Source organism: Equus asinus, chromosome 25 (assembly GCF_041296235.1).
Source record: "Equus asinus isolate D_3611 breed Donkey chromosome 25, EquAss-T2T_v2, whole genome shotgun sequence".
In the NCBI taxonomy this organism is placed as follows: domain Eukaryota; kingdom Metazoa; phylum Chordata; class Mammalia; order Perissodactyla; family Equidae; genus Equus; species Equus asinus.
This window is the reverse complement of record NC_091814.1, coordinates 40,573,962-40,601,796: the sequence shown is the minus strand read 5'-3', so window position 1 is coordinate 40,601,796 and position 27,835 is coordinate 40,573,962. Positions and strand designations below refer to the sequence as shown.

General features: G+C 38.0%; 1 protein-coding gene across 1 annotated transcript in view; it reads left to right on the top strand.

Moving 5' to 3' along the window:
* Positions 1–4,236: 4,236 nt before the first annotated feature.
* The window catches only part of DHX9 (DExH-box helicase 9), a 48,065-nt gene continuing 24,466 nt past the window's right edge, over positions 4,237–27,835 (top strand). Inside the window, exons 1-12 of the mRNA XM_014866715.3 lie at positions 4,237–4,385; positions 7,412–7,544; positions 8,193–8,333; positions 19,205–19,316; positions 20,301–20,413; positions 21,006–21,154; positions 23,530–23,576; positions 25,438–25,574; positions 25,933–26,022; positions 26,118–26,279; positions 26,421–26,498; positions 27,290–27,481. Coding sequence (XP_014722201.1) covers positions 7,434–7,544; positions 8,193–8,333; positions 19,205–19,316; positions 20,301–20,413; positions 21,006–21,154; positions 23,530–23,576; positions 25,438–25,574; positions 25,933–26,022; positions 26,118–26,279; positions 26,421–26,498; positions 27,290–27,481 — 1,332 coding nt within the window. The 5' untranslated portion in view covers positions 4,237–4,385; positions 7,412–7,433. The remainder of the gene's footprint in view (positions 4,386–7,411; positions 7,545–8,192; positions 8,334–19,204; positions 19,317–20,300; positions 20,414–21,005; positions 21,155–23,529; positions 23,577–25,437; positions 25,575–25,932; positions 26,023–26,117; positions 26,280–26,420; positions 26,499–27,289; positions 27,482–27,835) is intronic.

Here is a 27,835-nt window from a genome sequence, read left to right as displayed (position 1 = left end):
GCAGCTTGGGATTCAGCAAATGCCTCAAAGTGAGAAGTGACACAAAATCTCTGTTGTTCTCTCTTCCCCGGGATTTTGGCCCCTCATATGTTAGCTGCCCTGATTGCTTTCTAATGCTTGAAACAGCTGTTTTCTTTCGACTTTTTTTTTCCTTCAGATTTTAGAGTTGTTCTTGGCAGGAGGGTTGGTCTGATAAAAGCTATTCTATCGCAGAAGTCTCTAAGTGTAATCTCCATGAGCAAAGGATCTCATCTATCCTGTTTATGGCTGTTTCCTCTAGAACAGTGCCTAGTACCAAAAAAAGCCTTCAACAAATAATTGTTTTAATTAACATAAGTAGGAATTAGACCATGTGTCCGTCTTTGACATCTTTATCATTTACAATCTTCCATATCTATCTGAGTCTAGAATTGTTGAAATCTCCCTTTTTAAATAATCCCTCCCTCCCATTCCTCTCCCCCATAACATACATCCATTCTAATGTGTTTAATGTGTATCTTTAAAAATTTTTTATGCAAAATATGTATTGTCATTTTTAATCTATATAAATGATCTTATATAACTTATTTTGTTCCTTATTCTTTTCACTTATCCCTGTACCCTCAAGGTCTATGTATATCCAATTCATTTCTTCTGCTGCATTTGATTCCATGGTTAACGTCCACTACATTTTATCTATCTAGGGAGGAACACCCAGATTGCCTACAGCTCCCTGCCAATACAAATAATACTGTAATAAACATATCTGATTGTTCTCTTTTGGAATTACATGAGAATTTCTTTGATATGTATATATATATATATCTTACTATATATGTGTTCATTAGAATCAAATTCATTAGAATTTGATGTGTGTATATATATATATAATCACTATAAATATATATAGGTATATATATATCCAAGAGTAAAGTCTTTTGATTTTACCCACTTACACAATTTGTTTGACTAAGTAGTATCAGATTTCTCTCAGAATGACTGTACCAGTCTACTTTTTCACCAGCTGGGTATGGTGAATCTTTTATCCCCGCATCACCACCAACACTTGACATTTATTCACTTTTTTAATTTTTGCCAATCTAATGGATATGTGGTGACATCTGAGTGCTGTTTTCATTGCATTTCTCTTGTTACTAATTCTTTTGAACACCTTGAGTATGCTTAGTGACCTTTTGGTTTTCCTCTTCTGAAAACTGCTGCTTCGTGTCCTTTGCTCATTTTTCTGTGAGGATTGCTACATTTTTCTTATTGATTTGAAGGAGTTCCTTGAATAGCTTAGAACAGTTAATCATCTCTTGACAACCTCAAACATCATGAATATCTTCCCCAACTCTGTCAACTATCTATTAACTTCATTCATGGTGCCTTTTTTTCTTCTTCTTCTTCTTCTTCTTTTTTTCTTTTTGAGGAAGATTAGCCCTGTGCTAACATCTGCCGCCAATCCTCCTCTTTTTGCTGAGGAAGACTGGCCCTGAGCTAACATCCATGCCCATCTTCCTCTACTTTATATGTGGGACGCCTGCCACAGCATGGTTTGCCAAGCAGTGCCATGTCCACACCCGGGATCTGAACCAACGAACCCTGGGCCACCAAAGCAGAATGTGAGAACTTAACCGCTGGGCCATGGTGTCTTTTATTGAGCAGATATCCTTAATTTAGATATAATCAATGCCTTTAGTTTTTTGCCTTATGGTTTGTACCTTCGAACTTTTCTTTAAGGGGACTATTTTTTTATAGATCTTTCTCATCAACCTGTCTGACATCCAGGTTCCACGGGTGCACTGATAAGACCACCAGAAGAGTCTGGCCCACAGGACCTTCTGGACTGGATACCTTCTTGGAATGCAGACAGCACCCACCCTCTCTGCCTGCCTGCCTTCATTTTGCCTTTCTCTCTACCCCCCGTGAAATTTCACTTCTTTTGCCTTTTTATATGCTCTTAATGTAAACCTACCAATTTTAACCTAATTTATTCTGGGTTTTGAAGTGAAAAGAGTGTAATACTCCACTCATAGGTGGAAGTTAAACATAGAGACAAAGAGAACTGATTGGTGGTTACCAGGGGAAAGAGGGGGTGGGGGGAGGGCACAAAGGGTGAAGTTGTGCACCGACAACATGACTAACAATAATGTACAACTGAAATTTCACAAGGTTGTATAATTCAAGAAGAATCCTGAATACAAGGACTTCAACCTATTCAACAGCATAAGCAACTTCCTAAGAGTCTGAAGTCAAGCCACCCCAGCTGTCAGGAAGTCTCTGTGAGACTTTTTTTTTTAATTAAAAAACCTTTCATCCCTGTCTGGGTACAACATTGTATATGCTAGTACAAGAGTGATGAAGGGCACAAGTGTCATTAGTGTTCATAAGCTTCTGAGTGGGCTCCAACTTCACCAGCCCTGGCCTCCTCAAGACACCATGACCTTGCTTAAATGCTAGTTCTGGTATCAGGCTTTCTTATTTCATTCCCTCTCCCCAGCTCTTTGTGTATTTGAAAAACAGAAAGAGTGATGAGCCAAAGCATCCTCTTCCATTTCTCATCATCCATTTTAACCATAAATGTCAGTTATAACCATCCCATCCTCCTTGCCAGAAACTTTGCCTCAGTCCAGTTGATTGGCAGAAGTAACAAATGGTCTGAGAAAACTTGCCAGTTTTCCCCCCCATACAATCTACAGATTAAATTTAATATATATCTTTATAACCTTTATTATCTACCAACCTCAGGAACTAAGTCATTTCTAGCCAGAAAGGTACATCTGAAATGTTAAGTAACCCATTTGAAACAGACCTTTTATTATTTGATCATTAAGAGTGATCTGTAGCCTCAGTTCCACATTCTTAGGTAGAAAGAATGTTACTTATTTCCTTATCATAGCTTAAAATAAATTCCCACACTTCTCTGTCCTGCTTTGCTAACCTCTGTAGTTTTCTAGATAGTCATATACTGGGAACAGTTAATAGTTGGATTGAAATCTCCACTTTCTTTATTTCTGGAGCATGTTTTGAAGCTTCATCTGCAAATGTTAAGGAAGATCTTAGAGGATGCTAGTCGCCAGGGGCAACCTACAAATGTAATGACCTGGGGATTGTAGGTCTCAGATGTAATGCCTAAATTAAGAACCAAATCAATAATAAAATTTTCCTTAGTCCTTGGAGGGTAAAGATCCACCTGTGAAAATTTTATTCACACTTACTATGCTGACACTTTTGCTGTGTTCATTACCTACTACAAAACAATTGCAATCCATTTATGCTAATCGAGTTTCCCTTATCACAAATAACTATCAGGTACCTGCTGCTTTGATTACTCTGATGGGTAAAAAATAAATTAAAAATTAAGGTTTTTCCCTCAGTGATTTTATTCTTAATTGAAGACAGCAAATATATGGAGAAAATAAAAGGATGAGTAAATGATAAACTGTGTTGTTCTGATTGTAAGAGCCACAAAGTGAAAGGGATTGATTACTATGAGCAAGAAGAGTTAAGAAAAAATGTAATGAAAGAGATGGAAAATAAGGATGGATAGTATGATGGGCCCAGATAATGGGACAACCACTATCTGGAACAAACCCAAATTGAAATGTTTTGTAATGTTGCCTTCATGGGAAGAATTAGAGTTAAAAATTTTAACAGTGACTATTATATGATAGTTAAGGATACAAATTATTCCAAAGACTCTGAAGACAAAGGATATCCAATTTAAGCAAAGACAACCCTGCACGTTTTATCTACTCATTAAACTAGTTTTTCCCAGGCACTTAGGATGTGCCAAGCACTGCGGTGAGTGGCCTAAGCTAGCCAGGCAGGGGTCCTGCGTTCATGAGCTTATTTCTCTTTCAGGAGATGTTCGCATTAGAGTATCGAAATCACTACAATACCACCTATTGAACATCTATCATGTGCCAGGTACTGCGCTAAGCCCCCTTCACGTGCCATCTCAATCATCTCAACAACCCTATGAAGCTAGCACCCTAGATTTCCAGTTCTGGCTTCAAAGAACCTCATCTGTCCCTATGACAGAAGGTGCGAAACATTTTGCAGCATCAAAACTACCCAAAATGTTCCAAAGCAGCTAGCGCACGACAGGAAAAAGCCGGCCTAGGGAGCGGCGGGCAACGGTCAGCCGATCTCCCAGGCGACGGGACGCTCCCCATCGCGAGGTTGCGGCGGCCCCGCCCCTCCCGCGGGACGCCCTCGGGCCGGGCTGGCTTCCTGCGCATGCGTACGCCCACTGACCCCGCCCCTCTGGCGCCGCGGTCGGAGCCATTTCGTCGCCGCCTCCACGCTAGTTGCGGCGCGTTTGCCGTGTGTTTGTGAGGAAGGCCGGCGTCAAGGGCCGCCTGGAGAGAGCTGTGCTCTCCGGCACCGGGAAGCGGAGGCCGGTAAGAGCAAGGCGTCTTCGCCACCCGTTGGGGCGGCGTGGAGCCCCGCGGCCCTGCAGCCGGGCTTTGTTGCGGAGCGCGGCGACGGGTGGGGGAAGGGGAGCCGCCCGCCGGGTTCCCGGATTGCGGGTTGGGAGCCTCTAGCTGCACGGCGCTGGCGCTGCTGGGAGCAGCGTTGTGGCCCCCACTCCTTCTCCCGGCCATCCCCAGTCCTGTGTCCGAAGCAGACAAACCCCACTTTCTCCTCCGACCTTCGTGCGGCGGTGGCGCTGTCGCCGCCGATCGAAAGGGGGTGAATGGTCTGGTGGGGAGCCCGCCGTGACGCGGACGCGCCCAGGGCCTTTCATTCATTCGTTCAGGCCGTAAATACGGGGCGCTGCCCCGCGGGCGCTGTGGACGGAGCGGTGCACACGTTAGGCGCAGTCCCTCCCCTTCCCTCGCGGAGGTCGCGGGCCTGGTGGGGGAGGGGGACTCCAGGAAAACAAATGCCTGCGGGTTTCGGGAAAGAGGAGTTACAGAGGGAGAGGGAGAGAGCTGCTTTAGATGGGATGGAAAGGGGTGGCGTTTCCGAAGAGGTAGCCCTGTGGGCTGGGATCTCGGCCTTCAGACCGAGGGTGCGTCAGCTGTGAGGATGCGGAGGGAAAGCTGAACTGCAGAGGCAGCAGGGATTAGTGAGCGCTGAAAGGCGGCCATGTGACTGGAGTGTGGCGAGATGGATTTAAGAGGAGAATGGATTTTAGGGTGGCCAGAGTGGAAACGGGGAAATCACTTAGGACGTTATTGGAGTCCTCCAGGTGTGCAGTAGCGGTGGCCGGGGAGATGGAGAGAATCGAATGGGTTACTGACGTGTTTTGGAGGCAGAATTGCGTAGTAGATTAGCAGTCGGATTACCCGGTTTGGAATTCTGAGTCCCCCCCACGTAGAGCTCTGTCCTTTGGGCAAGTTGTTCTTTGTCTCAGTTTACTCACCTGTGAAAAGGAGATGACGATAATGCTTATTTATATAGTTGTTGTAAGGGTTATGTAAAGTAGTTCGCGTAGATGATCCTGTAAGGATTCTTACTGCCTGGCACGTAGGAAGGGCTCCACACGGGATCGCTATGGAGGATCTTGAAGGAGTGGATGACTCCCAAATTGTGACGTGAGTGGATGGTGGTGCCATTTAAGGAGGTAGGAACACTGGGGATTAGGAGGAGGAGGAACAGGTTTGGGAAGAAATTTAAAATTCTGTTTTGACTGAGATGCCACGTTAGTATTCACCTGGGTATGTTACTGCTGCAGTTGGATGAACGTGATATTTTTTTAATTTTTTAATTTTTTTTTTGCTGAAGAAGATTAACCCTGAGCTAACGTCTGTGCCAGTCTTCTACTTTACATGTGGGTGGCTACCACAGCGTGGCTGATAAGTGGGTAGGTCGCAGCCCGGCATCTGAACCCTCAAACCCCCAAACCCCAGGGCCTCTGAAGGAAATGCCCTGAACTTAATAACCACTATGCCAGGAGGCTGCCTCTGGATGAACTTTATTTCGAAATTTGAAGAGAGAAGATTGAATTTTCAACATATATATATTTGGGAATCATTGGCATACAGTTGATATTGAATATTACAGTTAGGTGAAACTAGGGAGGAGGGAATTTGATGGTGTAGTCCTTCATATGTCATGATACTCATTCATCCTGAGGACTTGTTTTTTGAATTAATTATTCGGGGGGAGTTTATATATAGACATCTTCAGCTTTCCATAACTTTTCAGTTAATAGGATGTCCCCAGGGTTAGCCCGTGACTACGGAATAGACTTATTAACAAGTTTATACTAGGGGGTCCAGTGTGATGACATTAGACTTATGTGCTAACAGAATGCACTAAACATTAACAGAAGACCAAAGTTTAATGTTAGTAATGGGGTTTCTTCTCACAGCAAACTAAATTCATAACATATTTTCATTGGTTCTAAATTTGATCTCAGATACCTTGTTTATAATTTAGACTTAGATTCATGGGTTCCGTATGTTTTGGTATCTTATAATTGGAGTAGAGGGAGAATGCCAACTATGTTGCGCTTCTAGAAAACATAATATCCTCGAGTTTTAATGATAAAACATAAAGGAGAGATTGGTACAGAATATTTAACATTACTGTTTTCGGTTCAAGTACTGAATATTTAATACATTTGGACTTAATATAATATATAACCTACAACTTTAAGGACAGTCTACCAAGGAGACGTGATCGGAATGAGAATAAACTATTGGGTTTATGCACAAAATGATTGGTAACCATTTCATAATGTAGTAACTTGGATTTGAATTTAGGCCTCCATGGTGGGTGACTTGGAAAAAAGTTACTTAAACTTTCTATGCCCTAGTTTCTTCCTCTGTAAAAGATGATAATAGTATCTACCATATAATGTTATCTACCATTGTGAGAACTGAGTTAAAACACATAAGCTGCCTATTCTAAAAACAAAAATGGGGTGGGGTAGGGGGACACATTACATAAAATATTTTTTACAAAAAGATAAAAATCACTCATAGTCACCCAAAGATAACCATTTTGGGGGCTATTTCTTTCTAGTCTTGATTTATGCATATATGCTTTTTATGTAATTCAAATCTTACAGTTTTTCTTTTAATGTGCCATGACTTTCCAATCATGTCTAAAATTTCCTCATAGGCAATTTTAATAGCAGCATGATAGACTATTCTGTACTTAACTTAGATTTTCAGTAAATTCCAATTATTGGTTATTTCCAGATTGTTAATTTCCAATACTTGCTCTTATAAATAATGCTGGATTTTTGTTTGTTTTGGATTTTTTTGGTAAGGAAGATTGACCCGAGCTAACCATGCCAATCTTGCTCTATTTTGTATGTGGGACGCCTCCACAGCGTGGTTTGATGAGTGGTCTGTAGGTCTGTGCCCACAGTCCAAACCTCGGGCACCCAAAGCAGAGCGTGCAAACTTAACCGCTGTACCATCGGGTTGGGCCCAATAATGCTGTTTTTAACTAACTTTTGTTTTCTTAGGTCTGAAGAAGACACTTGAATCATGGGTGATGTTAAAAATTTTCTGTATGCCTGGTGTGGCAAAAGGAAGATGACCCCATCCTATGAAATTAGAGCAGTGGGGAACAAAAACAGGCAGAAATTCACATGTGAGGTAATAAAGAATAACATTTACATTTATGTGATTTTTGAGGCTTGTTTTGGTGTTAAAAGAACATTTTCTATTTGGAAATGTTAAAGTGTTGCATGTTAGAGAATGCTCTTTATTGTGATTTGCCTGCTGTTGTTTCATTATAAATCATTTTCAAGTGAACATTACTTTTAGAACAATCTGATAGGTAGATTGTTCTAATTAGAACATGCGTCTTCCTCAGCTTCCATACCTACCAGCAGTGCAGATTAGAAAAGTTGCATCTGCTGTTTGCACTTCTACTGACTCCTGTAGAAAGTAGAGCAATTCTTGATCGCTTCAAGTTGAAGTGCTTAAAATAAATACAAATGGAGAGCTTGTTCTTGGATCTTATGAAATTGGATTTTAATGTGGAACATTCTGTTACGTGAGAAGAGAATATCTAAGCCACATAAGTTAATATTCTTCTTTTTGGATTAGTTTATCGAGGGGCAGCATGATTCAAGCTTTTTCATAAGCTAGCCTGTGAAGTCTCATAGGTGTGTTATTTTCAGTGTGTTTATAGAGTATGTCTCCAACAGTTAACCCTTAATGGACTATTGAATTATGAACTTTTTAAATCCCAGGATTACCCAGGTCAATCTCAATACATTTTTTCCTTGTCTGTTAAAGGTTCGAGTGGAAGGATATAATTACACTGGCATGGGCAATTCCACCAATAAAAAAGATGCACAGAGCAATGCTGCCAGAGACTTTGTTAACTATTTGGTTCGAATAAATGAAGTAAAGAGTGAAGAAGTCCCAGCTATTGGGGTAAGTACTTATGGCTAAGCACTTGAGATGTATAAGGTTATGCCAACCCACTATGTATGGTGATGCATACATAGTGGCCCATACATATAAAAGTCAGGAACAATTTAAGACACTGTTTGCTCCCATTGACACTTAGGTAGCAGGGAGAAAATAGTATTTTGTGCAATGGAATATCATTATTGTGTTTTTTATTAGCTTTAATTATATTATGTAAGTATGCAACAGAGCCCCCTCTCTAGTACTGTTTTTAAGAAATGTTTTATTTCTCATTTAATTAAAAGATGAAAATTTGAATTTTCACAAAAATAGAGGGATTGTCATTATAAAAAGATGTACATTATGACTTAAGTAAATTCCTTAGGTAACTTAAATGAAAGATTCAGTTTTCATAAAACCTTCAGGAATGATATCTGTGTCAGTTTTAACTGTTTTCACTGAGTTTTTATATTCTGACTTGTTTATAAAGGTAAAAATGTTTTATAGGCGTAGCTCAAAGATACTGCAGGTTCGGTTCCAGACCACCCTGATGAAGCAAACATCGAAATAAAGCATGTCACACAAATTTTTTGGTCTCTCAGTGCATATAAAAGTTATGTTTATACTGTATTGTAGTCTGTTCAGTATGCAATAGCATCGTGTCTTGAAAAACAATAAATACATTAACTAAAAAAACCTTGATTGCTAAAAAATGCTAACCATTGTCCAAGCCTTCAGCAAGTTGTAATCTTTTTGCTGGTGGGGGGTCTTTTTAAAAAATGCAATAAAATGAGATACACCTGTATTTCTTCCATTGCTTTGACCCAGAAGTCAAGAGACTTACTTTCTAGTAGATTGTACCACTAAAAGATTATAGGATTTTGATTACATTGGTTTGCACATCTGTAAAGTGAAGGGATTGGACAAGATGATCTTGAAGATTCTTTGAAAAGAATGTTGCAAATATCTTTCAAATATTTGAAACCATTGCCATTTGCTCCATCTGTTACGACCTATTCTGTATCTTTTAGCCTTTCCTCTTTTGTAGTATAGATCTGCTCTTAGCAGATTCTCTTTAATTTTCTTTTATGTGAAATGTTTTTTATTTTACCTTTTTTCTTGAATATTTTCACTGGATATAGAATTCTGGGTTGCCAGTTTCCTTCTCTCAGCACCTTAAAGATAATGTTCCATTATTACTTTATTGTCTAATGAGAAGTCAACTATAGTCAAATTATTTTCCTCTATAAGTAATGTGTTGTTTTCTTTGGTTGCTTTCATTTTTTTCTTATCTTTGATTTACAGCAGTTTGACTGTAATGTGAGTACATATGGTTTTCTTTGTACTTAATGCTGCTTGGGGTTTACTAAGATTCTTAGTATGTAAATTTATGTCTTTCACAAATTTGGGAAACTTTGGCTATTGTATCTGCAGCCTCATTTTTTCTCCTGGGGTTTGTATGTTAACATATATGTTAAACCTTCTGACATTATCCCAAAGGTCCCTGAGGTTTTCTTCTTTTTTTCCTACTTTCTCTCTATTCTTCAGATTGGGTGATTTCTGTTGATTATCTTCAATCCACTGATTGTTTTCTCTGTCACTTCCATTTGTTGTTAAGCCTATCCAGTGAATTTTTTATTTCAGATTCTGTTTTTTGTTTCTAGAATTTTCAGCTTTTTTTTTTTATCAGATTTTATTTCTCTGGTGACATTTCTTACCTTTCATTCATTATAATCATGTGCTCATAATATGAATGTGAATTTCCTTGATGTCATTGTTCATAGTTATAATAGCTGCTTTTAACATCCTTGGCTACCAATTCTAACCTTTGGGCCATCTCAAAGTTGGGCTCTCTTGATTGTATTTTCTCTTGAGATTAGATCGCCTTTTCCTGTATGTAAAGTAATTTTGGTTTATGTCCTGGGTAATTGTGAATATTATGTTGTAGAGACTCTAAATTATATTTCTTAAAAAAGTATTGCTTTTGTTGTTTTGGTGTCAAGCAGTTAATTTGGTTGGGCTCAAACCGCAAACACTATCTTTTGAGTAACAGCTCAAATCTCACTTCAGTTTCTGATCCTTTGCTAGCTGGCTTGGAGTCTGTCCTGTATATGTGTAGTTCAAGGGTTAGCCAGAGATTTGGGCAGAGTTTATACACAGAATTTGAGGTTCTTCCTTTCCTTTACAGGATTCCCTCCTCACTTCCTTGCAGCTTTGGTTTTCCCAAACTTTTACCCTCTGATTCTTCAGGCCAGAAAGACTGAGTTTTCTATTGGAGATTTAGCTACCTCACATGGTTTCCCCTAAGCTAAAAGCCGTAATAAACAGGAATTACACTCTTGCGATTCCTTGCTTTCTCATTTCAAGTTCCCCCGAGAATCTGACAGCTTTTGTTTATTTTTCAGTGCCTGCATATAGTTGTGGGGGTCTTTGGGGCGGGGCGGGACAGGGTGGGAGGTGAGAGGGTTGTGTTTTTTTTTCCCTAGAGCTCATGTTGGTTATTTGCTGGAGGGGTCAGTCTAGTAGGAGCTTACTTGGCCATATCAGAAACAATACCCTGTTGTCCTTTTCTTATTAGCATTTTAACACGTTCACATCTTTCCCATTAAATGCTCTAACTATGCATTTCCTGCTTTCTCCCTCACTTCCTTTGTTCCTGCTACACAGGCCTCCTTACATTCCTCAAATATGCCAGTCCTTTTCTGCCTCAAGACTTTTGTACTTAACTATTCTTTGTGCCTTGAGCACTCTTCCCCAGCCATCCTATTTAAAATTGCAAATCCACTGCTACCTTCACCTTGGTACTTTTTATTTCTTTTCACTGTTTCATTTTTTCCATAGCACTGACTAACTTCTAACCTCTCAGTTGGAGGTGATTGTATCTGCCACAGATACTCGGCAGTGCATGGAGACATTTTTGTTGTTACAACTGGAAAGGGGTGGTGGTAACACTGACATCTGGGAGGTAGAGGCTGGGGATGTTATAAACCCTACAATGCGCAGGACAGCCTCCTACAACAAAGGATTATCCAGCCCAAAATGTCAGTTGTATTGAGATTGAAAAACCTTCTTCTAACCTAATTTTTCCCCCTAGATCCTCATATTTCATGAGAGCAGGGATTTTTGTCTCATTTTAGTTCATTATACTGTTCCCAGCATCTAGAATAGTTCCTGGTCTGTATAGCAGGCATGTAAATGTTTTTTGGTTTAATGAATGAATGAATGATAAGTGGATGTATTTGGGAAGAAATCATATTACAAGCCAATCTCTACTTTTAACTATCATCTTTATCTTACCTCCCTGTCTCCGCCAAACTCTTGTTCATGTCACTTACTTCATCTAGCACTTGACATTTCACTCCACAAAATGCACTTGCCAAAAGTGACCCGTTTCTAAATGAAAAGGATACTTTTAAAACTTTTTATTGTAGATAATTTCAAATATGTATAAAAGTAAGAATAATATCATGAACCCCAGTGTTTCCATAGTGCAGTTGCAACACTTTTCAGCATGACCAGTTATGATTCATCTCCAAGTTCTGTCTACCTCCTTCCTTCTAGATTACTTTGAAGCAAATCCCAGACATCCTATCTTTTGTCTGTTACTATGTCAGTTTGTAGCTCTCAAAGATAATCCTTTTTAAAGGCATAATAATTCCATTATCAAACCTAAAACAAAACAGAAAAAACACATAATGTCCTCAAATATCTCTCAAGGAGGGGGAAATTTCCCCCTTCCACCTCTCCTGAGTTCCTGTGGCTGGACTAATAATGAAATTGATGCAAGACTAAATTAACAAAAGTCAATTTAATGCGTACATATGGGAGATCATAAAAATGATGCTCCAAGAGTCAACAAAGCAGGCAGTTCACATATATTTTACACAAAGAAACCATAAGTTCATGAGGAATTGACAGGACAAAAAAACTTAGGTTTAGGGTACATAGTTAGTGAAGAATTTAAGCAGAGTTTAGGCTTGAAGTGGTAAATTAGTAAAAGGTTTGTTTATACGGGCTTCAGCCCCGAATTCCCTAGCTCAGGTGATAAGGATGCAGGGAGAACACCTTTAACGTGTGAGATTTATTTCCTGCATTCAGAGAGACAGAGAAGGGTCAGAGTGCCCTTCTTGTACTGGCTATTTCTGAAGTGACTTTAATTGAAAATAATCAGTATGCCGTTCTATATGAATGTGTTGGGGCGGCCTGTCCTGGGCCCCAGCATAGCCAATTAGTATTCAGATTTTCCTGATTGTTTCATAAATCTATTTTTTAGTTTGTTTAAATCATGCTCTAAATGATGTCCATATTCTGCTGTTGATTGATATCTCTTAATCTTTTAATTACTAGATTCTCTCTTCCTCTTGCTTTCTCTCTCATTTTTCTTTGCAGTTTGTTGAAGAAAGCACATCATTTAGTTTCCCACAGTTTGGATTTTGCAGATTACATTGCTGTGGTATTATGAAACATGTTTCCCTGCCTCTCCATTTCCCATAATTGGTAGTTAGATCTAGAGACTTGATCAGATTCCAATTTGATTGGAGTGGAGGGGCAGGAACGAGAAATCACCAAAGGTAATGTTCTATACTTCCATTAGGAGGAGGCACATGATGTTAGCAGCCACTGGTGATCATTGTGTAGATTTATTATTTTGTTAGCAGATTCTTTTGATTTTTAGCTGGAATGCTTTTATAACCTTAAACCTTTCCTTATCAATAATTTAGTCACCCTGAGGTATAATTTATACAGGACAAGCAAGATAAATGTTTGATTCTTTCCCTTTGTTTTAACAATTTAAAAAAATAATAAAGTGGTTCCTAGCACTTTCCAAAGGTCATCACTAGTTTTATTTTTTTCCAGAATCATCAGGAACTCATTGATTCAAATATGTAATGTATTTTGATTCATTTGTTATCTTCTTTTTGATGTTTAAATTGTCTCATTTTTGGCTAGATGTTTAAGTTGTCTCATTTTTGGCTCAGATTGATCCCTGAGGTTTTGTTTGTTTTTTGGGTTTTTTTTTTTTTTTTTTTGTGAGTAAGATTGGCCCTGAGGTAACATCTGTGCCAATCTTCCTCTCTTTTGTGTGTGGGTCACTACCACAGCATGGCTGATGAGTGGGTGTATGTACATGTCTGCAATCCAAACCCACAAACCCCAGCTGCCAAAGTGGCACATGCCAAACTTAGTCACTACACCACTGGGCCAGCCCAGGTGTTTTTTAATTTCAATGTTCTCTAGGGACATGCACTTAGAAAAATTGATCTAAAATGAAAAATGTAATGGAGAACTTCAGTCCATTGATTTCACGAGTTATTTTGCCATTTCTGAGTTTCCTGGGTCCCCCGGCATCGTTCCTGTGATTTGGTACAGGTCACAGCGTGACAGCATCTGCGGCAGAGGAACATCAAGGATCACCTTTTTAAAATCAGATAATTATATAAAACGTTTACATAGATTTGACTTTAAATCAGTAAAATAAGTATATTTAGAAAAATCTGGCCTCTGTCCTGCCTCTTCCATCCTTTTTCACATCTTCCAGTTTTTTGTTTTTTAATTTTTGATCAATATTCCTTTTTCTGACTATAAGCAAATTATGTATATATATTAATATCCTTTACCCCAGCTCTCATTTCTTATGCTAACACTATCTTATTGTACATATTTTTCTTTTTCTCCACCTACCGTATTTTTTACTTGCATAGTACCATAGGTTACTCAACCAGCCTCTGTTGATGGACATTTGTTTCTTTGGTTTTTTTCCTTTTACTGTTACAAATAATGCTGAAATGAATAGCCTTATGCATATGTATTTTTCTTTGTGGGAAAGATTGCTTGAAATAAGATTGCTAGGTTAAAGGATATATGCGTATGTGATTTGGCAAGCTGTTACATTTCTCTCTCCATAGGAGTTGTATTATTTGCATTGCGAAAAGCAGTGGTTCTCAACAGGGGTGAATTTACCTTCCTGGGGGTGTTTGGCAATGCCTGGATGTGTTTTTGACTCTCAGGACTTGAGGGGGAGGAAGTGTGCTGCTGGCATCTAGTGGCTAGAGGCCGGGGATGCTGCTGAACATCCTAGGATGTTCAGAACAGTCCTCTACAACATAGAATTAACTAGCCAAAATGTCAGTAGTGTCAAAGAGCAACCTTGGTCTACAACCTCACCATTGGCATATTTTTGTCAATCTGTGGTAGATATCTCAGTGTCTCTTTTATTTGCCTTTCTCTTACTGTAAGTGAAGTTGAAGATCTTTTGACATTTAAAGGCCATCTGCATTTCTTTTTCAATGAACTTGTTCCATATGTCTTACCCGTTTTTCTATTGGATTCTTAGTTGTTATCTTCTTTGCATTTGTTTGTGATGTGTTTTCTTCTATACCAAAAAAAAGGTGTTCTTACCCGCATCAGTGTTCCAGCTTTATTGTTCACATCTTTCATCTCAACACACTGTTCCTTTGTTTTTTCTAGCACCCAGTTTTCTTGATTATCTTCCTGTCTTTCTGACTGTTCCTTAATTTTATTTTTCATCTTCCCCTCACTCAGTAGGGTTTGGCCCTATACCCTTAAATGTAAGTCTTGCATACCATAATTATCGCATCCTTTGTTCATACTATTCTGTAAGCTTCACATTCTGTTAGGTATTGGAAATTGTATCTTTTTTGTAATGAATTCATCAGTTCTTGACTTTTACTTAGACTAAAACATGATTAATCTTTTATTACTACTTGACAGGGAGCTATATATATTTCTTCATCTTGAACAAGACCTTTTGTTTCGATAGATCAACTTTAATCTAACAGGCTTTCAAAAGTAAAAATAAGAATGACTACAGTGAGAATTCATGAGACTTCCTTATACAACTCTTCTCCTTTCTTAAAACTTGAATTTTTAAATTATATATACTAAGCAGTTTTTCTGGCTTTGCTTCCTTCTGTTAGATGAAAACGTTTTTGGTTTTTGTGGGGATTTTGTTTGATTTATTCATAGAAACAATATGCCCTTTGAAATAGTGAACCTGTTTCGTCACTTGTGTTGGGGGGGGGTTGGTCACATCAATCTGTCAGTAAGTATATATTGAATAGTATGAATTCTTAATGTAATATTGCAAGATTTTGAGAATACTTGAATAATTTTATATTTCAGTGTATCTATATCAATAGATTTACTAGTTTTGGTAGTCTTTAAAAAATTATTTGTCAATTTAAGAGAGAAAATGATAGTTTGTTTTAATATTATGCATTTCTTTAGTTAATAATTGGAACACTTCTCAATGTTAACTATTTCTAATTTCCTCCTTAGACTTGCCTGTTCTTCACTTTTCACTAGTTCATGTTTTACTGACTATATATAATTCCTTCTAGAACTAAAAAAATCAATTTTACAGCATTTAAATACATGTTCATTGTAGAAATTTGGGGCAACATAAAAATTATAAAGAAGTCAAATATATTGCCAGTGTTGCTGAAATCTACTATTTAAATGTTTAAGTATTTAAATGTGTATTTTAACGTGATAGAATATGTATTGTATGTATGTTTTATAACCTGCTTTTTTAAAATATAATAAACATTTTGTCATGTCATTAAACCTTCTTCTTTAAGCAGAGCCATGACACACTTTTAATACACTCTTTCCTTCCACTTTTATCTTAATTGATCAAGAAATGTAAAAAAGAAAATCCTCCCTGTCTTAGTTTGAGCTACTGTAACAAAGTACTGTAGACTGGTGGCTTATAAATAACCAAAACTTATTTCTCACACTTCTAGAGGCTGGGAAGTGTAAGATCAAGGCTCTAGCTGATTCACTGTCTGGTGAGGGCCCACTTCCTGGTTCATACAAGTCTGTCTTGCTATATCCTCACGTGGTGGAAAATCCAGAGAGCTCTCTGTGGTCTTTTTTATAAGGGCGCTAATCCATTCATGAGGGTGCCGCCCTCATGACCTAATCACCTCCCAAAGGCCCCACCTTCTAATAGTATCATATTGGAGGTTAGGATTTCTTTATTTTTCTTTATTTAATTTTTTTGAGGAAGATTAGCTCTGAACTAACTACTGCCAATCCTTCTCTCTTTGCCGAGGAAGACTGGCCCTGAGCTAACATCCATGCCCATCTTCCTCCACTTTATACGCGGGATGCCTACCACAGCATGGCTTTTACCAAGCAGTGCCATGTCCATACCCGGGATCTAAACCGGCGAACCCTGGGCCACTGAGGTGGAACGTGTGCGCTTAACTGCTATGCCACCGGGCCAGCCCTGGAGGTTAGGATTTCAATATATGAATTTTGGGGAGACAGAGCATCCAATTCATAGCACTTCTCATCACTGGAAAATAGGAAGTTGTTTACTTCCTCAAGTCTTAAGGAAGAAATTTTTTAAGTTGATATAGATAGAGAGTGAGGTAGAGCATAATTGTGGCCCTAGAGTGGGCAAAGTGGTAGAAAGAGGAAAAGTAAACATTGTGGTACCAGTGCTGCCTACTGGTTTTTTCGTGGGACCTGGCTGTTAGGCTCTTCCCAGAGTAGGCTGTACTTCACCTCCACAGCCCTGCCCTTGGAGGAGCACTGTGCCTCAAGCCATATGCTATTGGTATAAAATAAATAAATCTTTCAGTGAGGAAGATTGAAAATAAAGACATGAATAAAGCTATAGCAGGCAAATGAAGTACAAAATAAAATACTAGCAAAACTAATAGCAAAATCAACTTTAAGGAAGAAAGCAGAAAAGACGTCAGTTCACAATGTACCAGTCCACCTAGCATTAGAAATGCTAGTGTATATATTGGCAAAACTAAAATGATAAATTGAGAAAGTAGCAAAGGGATGAAAAATGCTGAGGACACAGTGGGTCTGTATCACAACTGAGGTACTTTGAGCTTAGGAAAACCCTAGTCTTAAAAGGAGGATGCTGGCAAACCTGCCACCTGTCTTTATTATCCTCCTTGGGAAACAGTCTGCCTCCTACCCTGGAGGAAGATATTATCTCTGTCTTGCAAGGTTATTTGCTTTTTAAACATCCTTGAAAAGATGGTTAAACAGGACTTGGAGAAACACAACATATCCATGGAGAATTGTCTCACCAGATAGAAGACTTGATGAAATGTAGAGCCATACCATGTTTCTGGATGAAAGGTTATATAATAAGGTGTCAATCAGTTCATTATAAGGAAGTCGGTTCTCCCTGAGTCAATTATATAAATTTAATATATTATTTGATAAATTAGATTAAAAAGTTAATTGGGAAAAGTTATTACTGAAGAATAGCTAAGAAGAATTTGAGAAAGTTAAAAGTAGTTTTCATAATACTAGCTCCAAAATGAAAAAAAATACATATTAGAAGACAATGCCAAATAGGGTTCAGGATAGTGAAGGCCATTTTATGCAGGATGACCAGGCAGAAACTAGATTTGACTACAGAAACAAAATTTTGGGGGGGCAATAAGCATCATTAATAAAGTTAAGAGGAAAAGGGCAAGCAAAAATTATTTGTAACTTGTTTGACAAAGAATGAATGGCACTGAAATGTTAAATTCTTAGAAATTGATGAGAACAGTGAATGTCCAGATAGAATAATGGACAAAGAAAATGTAAATTAAAATAATAGGTTGCTATGACAAAAAATGAAACTAGTATATTATGATAAAGATGTAAGATGCATGCCATAATTCCCAGAATTGGAGAGGATGTGGGGAAGTAGATTCTCATAGATAGTGCTGGTGCAAGTATGGAAGTAAGCAACCTTTCTGTAGAGCACTAAGGTGCTTTTTAAAAGTTTGATGCCTTTTAACCCAGGAATTTCACTCCTATGAATTTTTCCTGAAAGAAATAAGCCAAAATACAGGGAGTTTATGGTAGTATTGTTTTATAATTTAAGATTGACTAGTCTAATGTCCATGAACATGTTATTACTTGAGTTATATGTAGTACATCCGTACAATGGAGTAGTAAGTCATTAAAAGTCATGTAGACTGGGGCCAGCCCCATGGCGTAGTAGTTAAGTGTGGCATGTTGTGTTTTGATGGCCTGGGTTCATGGAGTTGGATCCTGGGCATGGACCTACACCAATAGTCAAGCCACACTGTGGCAGTGACCCACATACAAAATAGAGGAAGATTGGCACAGATGTTAGCTCAGGGCTAATCTTCCTCACCAAAGGAAAAAAAAATTCATGTAGATCAGTATTTAAAGAAATAGATGACATACATAAAATATTTTACATTTGTTTTGAAACTTGATGTTCCCTCTCTCTCTGGAAATCTCTTTTCCCGGATAACTTGCTTCATATCTCTTCTCAGATGTTACCTAATGAATGCAGCTTTCACTGTTTGCTTTATTTAAATAGTGCTCTCTCACAGTCCTTATTTTTCTTTTCTGCTTTTTTTTTTCTAGAGTATTATGTCATACTTGGCATATTATGTATGTATTTATTGTCTATCTATCAGAATATAGAATTAGAATATAACTATTTGAATATAGCTCTCCAAGTACAGAACATTTGTCTGTTTTGTTCGTTGTTTTATCCTCAGTACTCAGAACAATGTCTACCATGTAAAGGGCTCCTAACATACTTCTTGAATGTTGAATATATGTATAAAGATATTAAGTGGAAAAAGTCAATTAACTATACAGCATAAACCTTTCCTTCTTTTTGTGGAAAATTTTATATTTGTGTACATATTGTATATATAATCTCCAGATGGAGAATTATGGATAATTTTGTTACCCTTATTCTTTTCTTCCTGAAATGAGAATGTCATATTTTTTAATCACTGAAAACAAAGATGTTAATATTATGGGAAGAAGAGGGGTAACACAAGGGCCTCTTTTAAGTATAAAATAGTTTACTAGTCCCTGTGAAGGTGAAATTACTGACACTACCTTGACTTTTCCTCTTGCAGGTAGCACCTCCTCCATCCCCACTTACTGATATACCTGACACAGCAAATACTGGTGGAGGTTTACCAACAACCATGGGAGGGCCACTTCCTCCACATCTGGCTCTCAAGGCAGGTAAGGGACTTGCATGTTTCCACATGACTGAGAATAAGATATACACAGTCTTGCTTGGTCATCATCTCAATAGTATAGAAAGAAATAGCTACAGTAAACTTGTAATGCCGAGAGAATCCAAGGCCTTCATAAATTTGCAGATACCATCAGATCATTTAATTTCTCTTATAAAGTGTGGTACAGCTTAAATCCTTGCTGTCATTAGCGTTTACTAATTTTTGATCTCTGGATAGATTTTGCATAGGCTAAAACATTTGATTAAAGGGTCTTATTTTTTCCCTTTTTTGTTTCTAACTTACTCCTACCGAATATATTATATAGACTTGTTTACCTTGTGGATCCAAGCCATTGCTGAATTTGTTATATTATCAAAACTTCTATTGGAATGTCCACTGTAGGGTAGATTAACTAGGATATTAGCCAAATTACTTTAAATCTCAGATCCATGTATATATGAAACGAGAATAACAGTAGTAATTACTTTATAAGATTGTTGTGAGGAGTAAATTTTTTTAAAAGCTTGTAATAAACTTAGTAAAGTTAATAGTAACTACTGTTTTTAGTTACTGTCTCATTCATCACTTTCTCACACGTTTTCAGCTTCTCCTTATTTCTGTCATCAGCACTAGCAGTTAGCTTTCTTTCAAGATCATATTTAGCAAAGAAACAGTTTTATCATTTAATCAGTTATTACATATGTAGCAAATGAAAACCAAAGCTACATTGATAATGTATGACGGATTGTCAGTCACTTATGATCATTACTAGTGCTTTCGCCTGCATACCAGCCTTGGAATTAGCAATTTTGACCTCTACTTCAGTCATGTAACACTTTTCAAATAAGTCATGGAAATTTTGGGTCCATTTCTAAATAATTGAAACCTCGAACTTCTAATTGTGGAGTGCCAAAAACTAAATTAGGACCATCCTTTAAAATATTTAGTTTGATTCATCAAGAGAACAAGCATTTTCTTTCCTTAATAGAAAATAATTCTGGAGTTGGGGCCTCTGGCTATGGTGTTCCTGGACCCACCTGGGATCGAGGAGCCAACTTGAAGGATTATTACTCAAGAAAGGAAGAGCAAGAAGTACAAGCGGTAAGGTTATCACCCTATATTCAACTCCAGGAATGTGATTTAGGACTTAGTGCACAGCAGTATTTAAAATATTTGCAACTTAGTAATTTGATGATTGTTTTAAGTGGTTGAGACTGCTTGTACACACAAGATACCATAAACCTAGGCTAACCATTAAATCTGGTCACTAGCGTTACATATGAAATAAAACAGTATTTTTCCTGGTAGTAATAAAAGGTCTCCTCAAGTGCTTTATTGGAAATGTAGTCACCTCAGTAAACCTCATTTCATGAGCACTCATAGTGAAAAGGTCTTGATAGGACAGCTTACTTTTCCACTTAATATATTTCAAGTGTTAAAACTACAAAAAAAATTGTCAGAGATTTCCTAGTAACAGTTTAAATATAGTACATTAACAAATAGCTTGTTTGTACATTGGGGCCATGAGATGCAGTAAAAACTAATTCTGGCTCAGTTTTGACTAGTAAAATAGCTTTTCCATTATAAAGGATGGTACAAAGAAGGTATTGTTATAAATTTCTGTACTTTAAATATGCATAACTGAACTAAATAAAATTAGTGCAGCCAAATTTAATTATCATTGATTCAACAGACACTAGAATCAGAAGAAGTGGATTTAAATGCTGGGCTTCACGGAAACTGGACCTTGGAAAATGCTAAGGCTCGTCTGAATCAATATTTCCAAAAAGAAAAGATCCAAGGAGAATATAAGTACACCCAAGTGGGTCCTGATCACAACAGGTTTGCTTGTTTCACTCTTTCCCTTCTATAATAAGTTAGGGTTGTTTTGTCTATTCATTGTTCTATTTTTGTACATGTTATCTGGTTGAGTTTGTGAATTAGCAACAAATTGTGAAAAAGTATATACTTTGCACAAGAAAATTTGTCATTGATTTGTAATGTGCAGTTTACTATAGTTTCATTTATGAGTGTGATTTTAGCTGTGTTAAGTTGTTCTGCAAAAATATGCTGTTTGTTGTTGCTAAACTTTTAAGATTCTCATTTGAATTTGAGAGGCAAAAGTCATAGCCACAAGTGGTGATTTGTCCGTAATTAACTTAAAAATCAGCCTGAGGTGGTGAGTTTATTCACCGTGGTATTGTTAGAGGCAGTTATGATTATTTCTTTAATGGGTCAAGTTAGACACTTAAGGTTGAGAGTCTCAGAGGTAGATTGCAGTCTCAGAATTTCCCTTCAGCTTTGAAAGTTGCCAGCTCTCAAGAGTTCTGTTGTTGACGTTTTAAGGGCTTATTATAAAGCTGAAGGACAGCCTCAGTCTGTGAATTAAATTAACCTACTTTTATTGTTAAATTTATAAACTGAACATAAAGGGAGGTTGTTGTAACAGTGACAGTGTGTTTCTCAGCCTGCTTGCTGTTCTTCCTGAGAGCGTTCCAGGGTGTAGTAATTATTACTCCCAGGAAGGCTCATATGGATTAGACTCTTCTGGGGGCACTATATTTTCATTGGAAGGGAGGGAAGGTTATAATGGAAACCTTCTTGATGATTTAATTTGCTGTCCTTTACTTATATGAAATAAATTATTCAAAATACATTAAAAGTATTTTCCTTGAAAATCAAAGTGTTCTCCCTTGGGTACATCTAGTAACCCTAAAATAATTATTACTAAAATAAAACTTTGACACTGTGGTCAAAATGATCTTCAGAGCATGGTTCCCTCTGCTGCCCACTGTTTTGTTCAATCCTGAATTCTCAAATACTTAATTCTGATGTCAGACTTTTAAAAACCCTTACAGGTTGTAAAGAAAAGATAACATTTGTTGATGATTTTACTTTTAATATTTTGTCTTTCTGAACCAATTGGGTTTAGTAGCATTTGGTGACCTTAAGAACAGTTAGATAAGTGTGGCTGAAGCTTGTTGTAAATTTTTTTTAACAGTATCTTACCATTGACTTCTCATACAAAGAATTGAAGAATTCAGGATATGACGATGAGGGAGGCCAAAGACAGTTGGGGGAGCTAGGACAGCATTGCTCCTTGTATGTCTTTTATTTAAAGGCATAACAGACAGCAACACCAGAGGTCTGTGTTCATACACACATGTGCTACTGCTTAGGCTGAACTAAGCAATCACATGGGAAACTATTGTAAACTGATTTCTGGTGTCGCTGTTCCCCCTAGGTGGAGGAGAATGAGATTGAGTGCTGACTTTAAGCCTGGCTGAGAAACATACTGGCATCGGTGTCATTAATGAAAGGGTGGACGTTGTTCCCCTGAAAGCCAGTGGCCTTTGACCCCTGAAGCCGCTGTGCCTGAAGGTCAGTTCACAAGAGGTATAGGAAGGAGTCTTAACATTTATTTTTTTCTTAAGCCTCACCTAACCTTTTATTCACAGCACAAAGTCAAGGTTAGAGTATACCTGAACAGTGGAAGGACCAGAAAGCGTAGTTTTCAGAGGGTAGCTTTTCCCTCGTTAAAACCTAAATTCATTTCCTAGAATCTGCTGGCAATTTTAGTTATAATTTTCAAAAATACTTTGCTCTCCAGAACCTGAATTAAATAAATGTGATATAAATAAGCTAAATTTTTTATCAAGGGCTGCTTCCAACTGCAGGCAGATACCAGACCCCTGCCTCAGGAGCCACTGATATATGCATAGTGTTTGTGTGTCCATGTGTATGTGTGCCTGCATGCATATATTTAGCTTAGCTTAACAGATTGAAGTTATTAGTAGGTGGCCTGTGCAAAGGGATCTTAAAATAATCACTATAATTTTGAGAGTTTTGGAGCTATTTTATTTTTTGGCCTCAAGCTAAGTAGAAAATTCCTCTTCATCGAGTGCATTATAGCTATTCAACTGCAACCTTTGCAATAAGGGTAAGAGTAAGTAAATACAGAATCTAAAACCCTAACATTTTCTTTTCGTGAACACTTGGCTCATGGACTTTGATTATAGCCGTCTTCTGCCATGTCATACATTATTTGAAGTTTACTTCAATACTTCATTTGTTCTAGGATCGAACAGAAATAAATGTTTACAATGGTTTTTTTGCTGTGATTTGCCTAAGCAGTTGGAAACCTGCCTGATTTGGGAGTCCTGGATTTAGTAATTTCTAACAGAAATTCCTAACCTTGTTTGTGTATGTTGTTACAGGAGCTTTATTGCAGAAATGACCATTTATATCAAGCAGCTGGGCAGAAGTAAGTGTTACTGCTTCTCTGATACTCTGAGTCTTGTATAGTGGAATAATATTCACATTAAAGTCTTGAGCCACATATATGTAAGCTCTGTTAATTGAAAGAGTGCATGTTAGAAGGTGGCATCTAGGATGTTGTAGAATATTAGTAATTATATGAAGTAGAGGGCCCAGTTTGCATGTGAGGAAAAGAGTATGCCAGCATCATATTTCAAAGAGTAAGAGATGGTAGACTACTTAGGAGCCTGCTAGTGTCAAAGAACTTTAAAACATCTTTTTTATCTTTCTACGTGAAAGTGTTCCTTAGTTTATTCAGGTAAAACTAGCTAGGTGAAATTTAGAAAGGAGTGAATCAGGTGATGAGATTAGAAGCCTAAAGGTGAATGTATAGCATTTAAGGGTCATAGAGTCAAGAACAAAAGGTGAGAAAGTTACCCTGAGTAGTAGATTGGGGTTATTCATAAAGGAAATAAAAAAGCAAAGACATGATGCGTGTATTCTTTATTCTTAGATAATATCTAAGTTTAAAGCAGGCAGTGTGTTAGCTTGAAAGTAAGGAACTAGCCCTGTGTACCTGGTTTTGTTACTAACAAAGTTTTGTGGCTTTGAATAAATCGCACCTTACTTGCTGGACTCGATTTATTTATCTGCACATTGAGAGGAATGGCCTAAGATTCTTTCCAGTGTGAGAATTGTATGACTAACAATGATGATTTAAATTTAGTATATGAAAGACTTTCCTGATAGAATCAAACCTTTGAATGAGTCATCAGGAGATGATGTTGAATTCTTTATCCTAGACTTTAAAAATAAGTTATTTTGAATGGATGAAATGTTAAGAGGGTAAAGGCAGCCTGACTTCTGACAGCCCATTGATCTGACCATCATTAATTTGACTGAATTGGCTAATTAGGCAGGAAGGTATCTGTGCCCCTTCCGTGCTCTGTGTCATCTCTCCTAAAGCTGAATGATACTGGAGGAGAGGAATATAGCATTTTCTTTAAGGATATGAGTAACTACTAGATTCAGTCTAATGCCAGGATCAGCAGACTACAGCCCTCTGGCCAAATACAGCCCATTACCTGTTTTATAAATGACATTTTATTGGAACACAGCTACATTTGTTTATGTCAGGGGGTAGCACACTTCTGTAAAAGGCCAGATCATTTCTATTTTAAGCTTTGCAGGTCACGTACATCACTTGTTATGTTTGTCTTATTTTTACAGCTCTTTAAAAACAGAAAAGCTGTTTTTAGTCCCTGGGACTGTAGTTTGTCAAACTCTAGTTTAAGTAGTGTGCATGGATGCTTTACACTTTTTTTTTTTGAGGAAGATTAGCCCTGAGCTAACTACCTCTTTTTGCTGAGGAATACTGGCCCTGAGCTAACATCCATGCCCATCTTCCTCTACTTTATATGTGGGACACCTGCCACAGCATGACTTGACAAGTGGTGCCATGTCCGCACCTGGGATCTGAACTGATGAACCCCGGGCCACCGAGAAGCGGAACGAGCAAACTTAACTGCTGCACCACCAGGCCGGCCCTGCTTTCACACTTTAAAGGCAGAGTTGAGTAGTTGTGATAGTGACCGTGTGGCCTGCAAAACCTAAAATATTTGTGAACTAGGTTATTTGCTGTTATAATGATGGTTTGTGTGTAATCAAGATGGTTGGTTATTTAGTTGATAAACTGTATGAAATTGCTTTTGGTTAGCAGTTAGAATGAAAAAGAACTTAGAACCCGTGGCATACTCTGTATTTTAGTGTGGCTTTTGTACCTAAACCCCTAGTTGCTTATGCTAAGGTATTTATTTACTCAGATGATTTATCCTTCTGTCCTCGGTAATCCTGACCTTAAATTATAGGGATTTTTGCACGCGAACATGGATCAAATAAAAAACTGGCAGCACAGTCCTGTGCTCTGTCGCTTGTCAGACAACTCTACCATCTTGAAGTGATTGAAGCTTACTCTGGACTTACAAAGAAGAAAGAAGGAGAGACAGTGAGTCTTTAGACTTAGTAGCCCAAGGAGATATTATAAGATTCAAGTATTTGAAAACAACAAAACAGGGCAAGAAAAAGCAAACTGAAAAAAAAAAAGATTCAAGTATTTGGCTCAAGTTTAGTTTATAGTTTTAGTAGTCTTACCTCAAGACATGGAAATGGCGTAATTTTGTGTTCATAGTGGGTAACAAGTAAATAATTGGTGAAGTAATTCTTTCACGAAAGGGAGCTGACTCATTGGCTCTAGGAGTAGAGTAGACCTGGGGCTGACTGCGTATGTTTAGCCCTGCCATAGTAGATGTGCGTAGTGCACGTGTGTGTGTCACATGATTTTCATGACCATGCTTTCTCTCTAGGTGGAGCCTTACAAAGTTAACCTCTCTCAGGATTTAGAGCATCAGCTGCAAAACATCATTCAAGAGCTAAATCTTGAGATCATTCCCCCGGTAAGGATACAGCTATTTAGTTCACTTTTATATAGAACTTTCTAGTCAGATAAGCAACTGGTATTGCTTTTTTTGTTTTTCTTATTTTTCAATAGCCTGATGATCCTTCTGTGCCTGTTGTACTCAACCTTGGCAAATTGGCTCACTTTGAGCCGTCTCAGCGACAAAACCAAATGGGTGTGGTTCCTTGGTCACCTCCACAATCCAACTGGAATCCATGGACTAGTAGCAACATTGATGAGGGGCCCCTGGCTTATGTAAGTACAGCATTGTTTTTGAGATCAGACTCTTGGGTTTTACTCTTGCATGTACTTCAAAAGGATGTCTAGATCAAAAATAACTTCAGTTTGAGGCAGAGTTATGTGCTTTTGTTTGACTGTTGCCTTCCCATTTTACAGGCTACTCCAGAACAAATAAGCATGGACCTCAAGAATGAATTAATGTACCAGCTGGAACAGGATCATGATTTGCAAGCAGTAAGTCTGTGAAGTATTTAGACATATGGTGCCCAGAGCCTCAGAACTTTCTAAGTGTGGGCAAAAGGAACGTGAAGAATGTATTTTGCCCTTTCTAGGAAGGAAGATCAAAGATATTTTCTAAACTTCTAATCCTAGTTTCCTCTGAGGGTAGTTGTTGTCAGTTAAGCGCCTGTGAGTTTTAGTTAATATGAGTGGAAAGATTTGGAGTAATGCTCTTTTTTTGTTTTTGGTGTTTTTCACTATTTTATGAATAAAGCAATGTTGAAATGTTAGAAGAAAGGGAATGTATATGGAATGTTCAAGGAGAAAGGAGGAAAATAAGGGTGTGGACAAGGCCGCAAGATAGATTCTTCAGAAATTTAGTAAAAAAGAGGCAGTTCTATTAGAGATAGAAATATATACTTTTATGAAAAAGTATATTTTGAGTACTAAGCCAGTGGGAAGGAATACGTTTTTGCAGAGACAGCACATTTTTTTAGCGTTAAGACAGTTAGTTTGGGGGCCGGCCCTGTGGCCGAGTGGTTAAGTTCGCACGCTCTGCTTCGGTGGGCCAGGGTTTCGCTGGTTCGAATCCTGGGTGCGGACATGGCACCGCTCGTCAGGCCATGCTGAGATGGTGTCCCACATGTCACAACTAGAAGGACCCACAACTAAAAATACACAACTATGTATTGGGGAGCTTAGGGAGAACAAGTAAAAGTAAAATCTTTAAAAAAAAAAAAAAAGACAGTTACTTCTAATGTGTATATTGGTAGAAATCTGACTGAGGTGTAACTTTTCTAATATAGATCTTACAGGAGAGGGAGTTACTGCCTGTGAAGAAATTTGAAAGTGAAATCCTGGAAGCGATTAGTCAAAATTCAGTTGTCATCATCCGAGGTGCTACTGGATGTGGTAAAACCACACAAGTTCCCCAGTTTATTCTAGATGACTTTATCCAGAATGACCGAGCAGCAGAGTGTAATATTGTAGTCACTCAGGTAAGTAGCGAGCCAACTTACAAAGGTGTGTATCTGGTGTGGCTGCAGTTTGAGAGGTGGAAATACCTGTAGGCTACTTAAGCCGTATGTGAAAAGGTGGCTCTGCAGGTACTGATAGATGTTTTATCGGTGAGCCTTGCTTTGTATTTATTCACTGTGGGACAGTATGTAAAACAATTATGGAAGCACAGGAGATCAAGGGAAAAGGGGTAAATTATTCAAGGGATACGAAGATCAGCTTCTTCATAGGCTGTCAAGTGGCATCCAGTCTGGGAAGTGTTGAAACATTCATTAGTAGTCTTAGATTAAGCAGTGTTCTCCCACACAAAATGCCTATCCTGCCAGTCTTTATAA